The 7709-nt window shown below is 32.8% G+C and overlaps 1 protein-coding gene across 2 annotated transcripts; it reads left to right on the forward strand.

Moving 5' to 3' along the window:
- The first annotated feature begins 1013 nt into the window (after positions 1–1013).
- LOC103984134 (vacuolar protein sorting-associated protein 32 homolog 2) lies at positions 1014–7405 on the forward strand. 2 transcript variants are annotated; one of them, XM_009401583.3, is made up of 8 exons: positions 1014–1197; positions 1396–1494; positions 3035–3134; positions 5467–5552; positions 5657–5748; positions 6055–6169; positions 6251–6453; positions 7105–7405. In XM_009401583.3, the coding sequence occupies exons 2-7, from the start codon at positions 1423–1425 to the stop codon at positions 6440–6442; spliced, it is 657 nt and encodes a 218-aa protein (XP_009399858.2). In that variant the 5' UTR covers positions 1014–1197; positions 1396–1422; the 3' UTR covers positions 6443–6453; positions 7105–7405. The 2 variants fall into 2 exon arrangements, with proteins under 2 accessions (XP_009399858.2, XP_064948576.1); XM_065092504.1 differs by having other exon boundaries at positions 1030–1181.
- The last annotated feature ends 304 nt before the right edge of the window (positions 7406–7709 follow it).

The raw sequence follows: 7709 nt of genomic DNA on the forward strand, positions 1-7709 counted from the left end.
ATTATGCGTGCAATTAGTTACATTTAATATCTTGATATTTATATTTTTAAAAATTATATTAAGATCTCTATATTTATGAAAATAAAATATTAATATTTTAATATAGAATCAAAATAATAATTTATATAATTAAAAATAAAAAAAATTGTTAGAACAAAGGATAGTTAATATAATTTTTAAAAGTATAGGGATTGAGATGTTAAAGATAGTTAATTACAAAAGATAATATATAATTAATCTATAAATCTTTTGATAAATTATTAATTTTTATTAATTAAATTAATTAATAACTTGAAAAAATATATTAATGTTTTGAATACTTAATTTAACATAATATTTTTTAAACTTCAATTGATATTAATATAATTTTAACAACAGTGTATATGGATATATTTTTAATAAAACATAAATAAAACTATCTATAAGATAAATACAACAAACAATATAAGAAGAAATAGATGATGTGAAAGAATTATAGGACCAGACTTATTAAATGGATATCGGTTGGAGTTACAAATATGGATCGATTTAAATTTTTGAAAGGGAAATATGTTATTTTCAAATAGTGAAAGAATAGATATGCGAACCACCAGATTTATAAGGACAAATAAGTCAACCAAAACTTTTAGGAGGAAACATAAGTCATTAAAGTTAATTTAGTTTTATTTTAATATTAATTTCAATAATTTAGCTTCTGATAAATTTGCTTTTTTCCGAGAATTTTTAGGATAAATTAATTGAATAGATACGTTCATGGCCTATAAAACATTCAAACTATCAAGTCAGACCCGCACTCGATCCTTATTGGATCCAGAAATGTGTCTTGTTGGATTCGGGTTTGAATCCTAAATGATACCCATCCGACTCTGACGCTTAGCCTCTTCCGTTATTTGCACTCCTTATTTACTTTTTATGATTTTATTGTTTCACCCACTTCATGTGTCTGACAAAAACAAGTGAAAAGAATAAGAGGGTACTTATTAAATAAACTAGAGTAAGCTTATCGTTCTCCTTCGTCTCTTTCTATATGTGGGGAACGCGGCCCCCTTTTTTCCCCATTTCGCTCCAATTTCGTCGAAGGGGTCCTCTCTATCTCCACTAGTATCATACTTCTGAATCGTATCGATCGCCTTCGTCGAAGCCCTAATCGCAAAGGCCGGTCCATCAGTTTCCTTTCCGCGGTTCGTGTTGAGATCGGTATTGATTGAATTGGATTAAATAATCTGCCAATACGTCTTTTCCCTGCCTTGTTTAGCATTTTTTTTATCGATTTGGTTCGCTTCGACGAGGATATATCTTGTATGGGATGTTATGGATTGATCAAAGAGCGATCTTGTAACTTGTGATTTGGATCTGAATTGGGGATTTGGAGCTAAATCTCTGTTTTGGTTCCAGGGACTTGTTATTTAGAAGCCGGCGAAGATGTTTGGCAGGCTTTTTGGAAAGCCCAAGGAGCAAACCAGTACCTTGGCCACCCTCGATAAATTAAATGAGGTACTTTTAATTTGTCCTTCTTTTGGTTCGATTTATTTGATAAAGATGTAATTATATCATAGGTGCATTTTTCATTAGTAGAAATTCAAGGATCATGAATTCTGTTTAATGTCTGTTTGGATAGTTTATGGTGTGAGTATACTTGCATTTCAAGATTGTTGCCTTTCTGTTTAATGTCTGTTTGGATATTTTATGGTGTGAGTATGGTTGCATTTCAAGATTGTTGCCCGTTTATAATCATCCCGACAACACTACTGGAAAACCCATGGACTGTGGGTCGATGAGACAGGAAAGAAAAGTCCTTATCCTCTATCTTTTTGTTTTGTCTATTATAATGAATTAATGATCATTGTACGAGTGAAAATCATCATGGTGTGGTTTGTCAATAAAAACTTTGTTAATCCACTGCAAGGTCTTGGGTTCAATTCTCATGTTATATATATATATATATATATATATATATATATATATATATATATATATATATATATATATAGTTTGGATATGTTCTTGAACTCAATTTGGAGTGCGGCTTAGGTTCTTTGGTATCTCTTTTATTTTTTTATTTTCCTGAGGCTGGGCATATGATCATAACTACAGATTAAAAAATATCATCCAGATCATTAAGTTTCTTCTGCTGTTTGTAGATGTAGATGGAGTGCTCTACATGATCCAAATGATTTTCTGACAGAGCAGCACTGGCAAAAGTTGAAGTTTTTAATGTTAGGATATAATCCATATGAGAAAGTGATTTAATCCTTCTGTTTTAAGTTAAAATCCAACCGGCTTACAGGAATTAAGGAATTAGTAATGATGCTCTAGCCAAGAGACTCGAGACATAGCCAAGTTACTATATCACTGGGGTCAACAAACGACCAAAAAAAAAAGAAAAGAAACTAGGTTGTTGAAGTCAAATAGTATTCACAGGACTCATAGATCCCAAGTTGGCCACATGGATTCTTTCCTGCCATTGAGCTTTACTAAGTGTAATATCACCAGTCAAATTAAAGGTGATCAAATTTTGTTTCACCTTTTTCTAATTGAATTGTTCTTGTTTTTCCTTTATCTTTCCTTATACAATGAGTTTGGCTATCTTAGTTAAAAAAATTTGATTGACGAATCTGAAGATAGGATAAGAAGCCTTGTTCTTTGCCAAAAACTTGTTGAATTATTTTGTTTACAAATCCATGGAACTCTTTTGCTTGAAGCATAGGTAAAGATGAATTGTTGTTCTGGACAATTTGCTCAAGAAGGAGTTCTGTTAACAAAGATTTACAACTTCCATCTCAAATTAAAGGTCACTTGGGAGTGTGTTTAGCCATTTTGACATTAACAACTTGTAAGCTCGCTATATAGATGTGAATGTTTTTAGGAGAGCTGGTTAGATCGCATTTACAGTGGTTCTTTGTGCATATGCATTTAAATGTTTTCATTCTCACTCATCAGAGATTTATTTTCTTCTATGTGAACTGGGAAAACTATTATTATCACAGTTGCAGCTATGCATTGTTAGTTCTAAATTGCTACTCTCATATTTTAGACACTTGAAATGCTTGAGAAAAAGGAGAAGGTCCTCCTAAAGAAGGTTTCTGCTGAGGTTGAAAAGGCTAAAGAGTTCACCAGAGCAAAGAATAAGAGAGGTAAAGATTTGTGATCTGCTTGTAAAAGTATGTAATGTTAACACGTGTTGGTTTTTGCCAATGTTACCTGTTGGTATGATCTTTCTTGGTTTTTTTTTTCCAATGAAGAGTTAAGGCTATGTTATATATCTAGCTAAAGATTCAAAATGCTGACTCAAACAATTTCACCAATATAATTAATATTTACAAGAAGTGTGATCTGTGGGTGGAAGTTCATCACATGCAATCTCTTTGATTGTTCCCCATTGTGCGCATAACATGGCTTAATTAGAATCCTTAGACTTTATTTGAACATATTCTGAAGCAAAGGAACTCAGCAAAACTAAATACAACGAAGACAGGCTCTAATGGACAATTAATAGTGACACAACCTAAAATCTTGGACCTCCTTGTATAAATGATTAATTACTTATTTTGTACCTACCATCTTATCCAATGACATGTAAGGTAAATGCAGATACGTATGTAGATTGTATGTTTCATGATTTTATTTATTAAAATCATGATGACCCAACTGTCACGGACAAACTTCTAAACAGGATGTTTGATGTAATGCTTATGTATGTCCGTGTCTTTTGGTATGTTCACGCTTTGCACAGCATGTAGAGGGACGGCCGAAGGCTTAATAGTCCTATTTTAGTTGGGTTTGGTGGTCGCTTTAGGTTTGTAAATAAAGATTGTGTCATGTGGACACTTGTGAGAGATTTTCGGTCTGTAGTGGATCATTTTGACCCTTTGTTGTGCAACTGTTCAGAGCTTGTAAAGTCTGTTTGTAATTTGCATTGTCTATGAAGTGTTTTCGGAAATGTTTGCTTGTGGATCCCGAGTGAGACGTTTTCTCTTTTGTAGGTCCTAAGGGACTATGAGAGGTTTCGGGGAGGCTGACATTTGCGGACGGACACGCAAGGGTGCCGCATGACTTAGGCAAAACCAGCTAAGTCCGTGACACAACGGCAATGACATATATACCCAAATTCAATATAATCCCTTGAATATTCCTTAGGTTGGATTTGCCCCATTTCACACAAGGGCATATATAAAAGGGGGTATTTGGGTTATTTTGATAACTAAAGGAATAATTATCAAAACCAGACCGAACCAGATGGTCGGGCCTGAAAAATCGGAAACTAGATCATTAACTGGTCCGAGTCACTTAATGGATTAGATGTGTTGGAAAACCAGAATGAACCGATTGACTGGCTTTCTTGATAACCCGAATGAATCGACTGATTTGCATACAACTGATTTGGTTTTGTAAGAGAACAAAAGATTACTTCAATATCTTTAAAATTTTCTTATTATTTGTTTAAGAGGATATCTACATCAGTCACTAAATTAGGATAAATATGAGAAATAAATTAAAATTAATAACTTTCAATCTTGATGACTTGGATTTCAGTGATGATGAAGAAGAAGATGAGAGAGATCAAGTTAGACCTCATGAAAGCTATAAAAGTAGAATTGGATTTAAAGAATGCAACAAATATTGCAACAAACAAAACTGAGTTTGAAAATTCAAATTATAATAAGGAATTGACTTATTGTGGGGTAGAATTACCGAATGAATATTTTGATGACTAAAAATGTGTCCATTTTGATCAAAAATTTATGTGTGTTTGTTAATAAGTCATGACAATGATATTGGACAAATTATTTCTTCTATATCATTGAACAATTGATTTTGAATTGGATTAGCATAAATTTTATCATGTGTTATTAAACATTTTATCTAGATAAACATTTATGTTTATAATGTTGGTTGATGATACCATTTTTATCTTTTTCTATATAACTAAAGTTTTATTTTCATTTGTATAAATTTGATCCTTTTTTAATTAATTTTAATATTTTAGATTTTTACTATATGTAATTTTAATTTTTTTATATTTTAATTAAATATGCATTTTAACCAGTTGACCCACTGGTCTGACTAGTGATCCAGCGACCCAAGGCGCTTCATGGTTTGATTCTGATAACTTTGACTAAGAGTATACTTTTAACTGCTCAAAGAAAGGGTAGTTAACTTTATGAACTTTTTAGTAAATTTTGATGTTCTTTTGGTATATGGATGGAAAATCAAGACCCAATGCATATGCCATTATGTCCTTTTTTTAAATGATATTTATGTAAAGATTCTTAGTAATAATGTCATTATGTTTTTCATGACATATTTCATTGACCTTTTAGAAATTTCCTACATTGTACAAAATTTGAAAAATCAATATGGACTTTATTACAACTATTATAGCCTGTTGCCTTGTGGTAAAAGCCATTTTGTTTTTATTTATCATGCCCAAAATTATTAATAATCTTTCTGCTTTCATCCATTTAGCTGCTATACAATGCTTGAAGAGGAAGAGACTTTATGAGCAACAAGTTGAGCAACTTGGAAACTTCCAGTTGAGGATTCACGATCAGGTACTGATTGATATTGAAGATGTTAATGATTTTCCATGATATGCTTCCGAGTTTCTTTTGCTGAATCATTTTCTGATCATGTCTTTATTTTTTTGGAACTTAAGATGATAATGTTGGAAGGTGCAAAAGCTACAACAGAGACTGTTGATGCATTGAGAACTGGAGCAGCTGCAATGAAGGCTATGCAAAAAGCAACGTAAGTAGACATGACTTCAATTTCATATTTGTTCATGTTCTCTGAAATATTTCTGTTGTAATGGCTAGGCTTTAGACCTTAAAAGCAAGTAACAACTGATTATTGTCATGTACACTGAAACTTGCTTTCACACTGGCTTGATCGACTTATTGTTCCATTACATGATGCTGATTCTGAATTGTGTATGGCTGGTCTGGCCATTTTTGCCTTTCCAGCTCCTTACTGTAGTTTTGTTTTTTCTGACATCTTGTGCAACAGTAAACAAGAGGCATGAATCTGACTGTTGTTCCTTTGCTCTCTTTTTAGTAATATTGATGATGTTGACAAGACTATGGACGAGATTAATGAACAGACAGAGAACATGAAACAAATTCAGGAAGCATTAGCCACTCCTATTGGAGCTGCAGCTGATTTTGATGAAGTATACCTCCTTGCTGTGATCAATCTTCTTCTGTATTCTTTTCCTTGTTCTTGATTGACAATTTAAACTTTGCTATGCTAGGATGAATTGGAAGCAGAACTGGAAGAGTTGGAGGGAGCAGAGTTGGAGGAACAGCTTCTTCAGCCTGCTACAACTGCTCCTTCTGCTCCAGTGCATGTTCCTGCTGGTAGAGTACCAGCCCGACTTGCTCCCCAGAAAAATACTGCTGAAGAAGACGAACTTGCTGCATTGCAAGCTGAGATGGCAATGTAGTAACTAGTGAGGTACCGTGGTCTCTACTCCTGTTCCATATATGTTTTTCAGAAACATAAGCCTGCAGTTAATGATGATTAATCTATTTGCTTCAAAGGCCTGTAAAATTTATATTATTGGAAGCACTATCACTCTGAAATTTGTTACTTTATCTACCCATGTTATTTAATATTTCTATTCATGTGCTGTATTAAACTGTTTTCTTGATTGTATCTGTGGTTCCTGGAGTATAAGTGGATTTTGGGACACAATTTGTATCGTACTTTATTAATGTTGTCAAAATATGCATGTACTATCTGTTAAATTTTCCCTTGACACTGGAAGCTATTTTTTTTGGGGTGTGTGTTTGTTTTGCATTTTTTTTTCTGGTGCTAGGATTTTGTTGGTTTTGGTGAATCCATTTGCCACAGTACCAATGAATGCATATTATAGTTAAGTGCTGATATCAACAAATATTATTTTTAGATTTACTCAAGACAAGCTTCTTGATTTACAAAATCAAGAGTTTTCATAAATTCACCTTTTTCCTGAAAAAAATCCTTTTACATGTATGCCAACAATTATTTGCTGAAGGGGGCTGATATAAGTTTTTGTATATAAGAAAGTGAACAGTACATTTGTTCAAGTGTTTTGGTATCTATACTGATTTTTTTCTTCTGCAGGTTAATGATGGTAAAAGGAAGTGAGTCTGGATCATGTAAAAATGATTTGGTATACATTAAATGCTGGCAGAAAGTCTGGTTTGATAGATCCTACTGCACTGTGCATCTGCAAGCAATTAAATGGTGGGGAAAAAAAAAACAAAATTGTTATCTTCTATGTGTATTTCTGGTTCCTATTCTCTTGTACACATTTTTATGATACTGCTGTGGTGTCATTATATCTGATACACCGATACTTGGTCTACGTTTGATAGTACATGTTCCAAAAGAAATGCATAAATAAATGCTGAGTTTTACCTTCTGCTCTTAACAATGGTGACAGATTATGTCGGTGAATCTGCTAAATAGTGGATTTTTTGAAATTTCAGTTGAATTTGGCTGCACCTTTTGGAATAATAGTAGAATGCATTCTTTGCAGATTTGATGATTTGATGTCTAAATATCCTGTTCCTCTCCCTCTTGCTCCCTCTCATGCTTGTGTAATGTAATTGTGATTTATACCTTTTAAAATTGTAATCTTATTCTGATTCTAGTCTCCTTGCAATCTTAAACTCATCCTGATATTTTCTCCACTTTGTTTAGGAGTTTATATCTTCAATTCTATT

The sequence above is a fragment of the Musa acuminata genome, chromosome BXJ2-1, assembly GCF_036884655.1.
Source record: "Musa acuminata AAA Group cultivar baxijiao chromosome BXJ2-1, Cavendish_Baxijiao_AAA, whole genome shotgun sequence".
Taxonomy (NCBI): Eukaryota; Viridiplantae; Streptophyta; class Magnoliopsida; order Zingiberales; family Musaceae; genus Musa; species Musa acuminata.

Excerpts from the sequence above, each read along its gene's own strand:
- LOC103984134 (XM_009401583.3), top strand. The coding sequence starts at position 1,423 with ATGTTTGGCAGGCTTTTTGGAAAGCCCAAGGAGCAAACCAGTACCTTG. Across the intron at positions 3,135-5,466 it reads CAGAGCAAAGAATAAGAGAG|CTGCTATACAATGCTTGAAG; the intron begins GTAAAGATTTGT and ends TCATCCATTTAG. Across the intron at positions 6,170-6,250 it reads CTGCAGCTGATTTTGATGAA|GATGAATTGGAAGCAGAACT; the intron begins GTATACCTCCTT and ends TTGCTATGCTAG.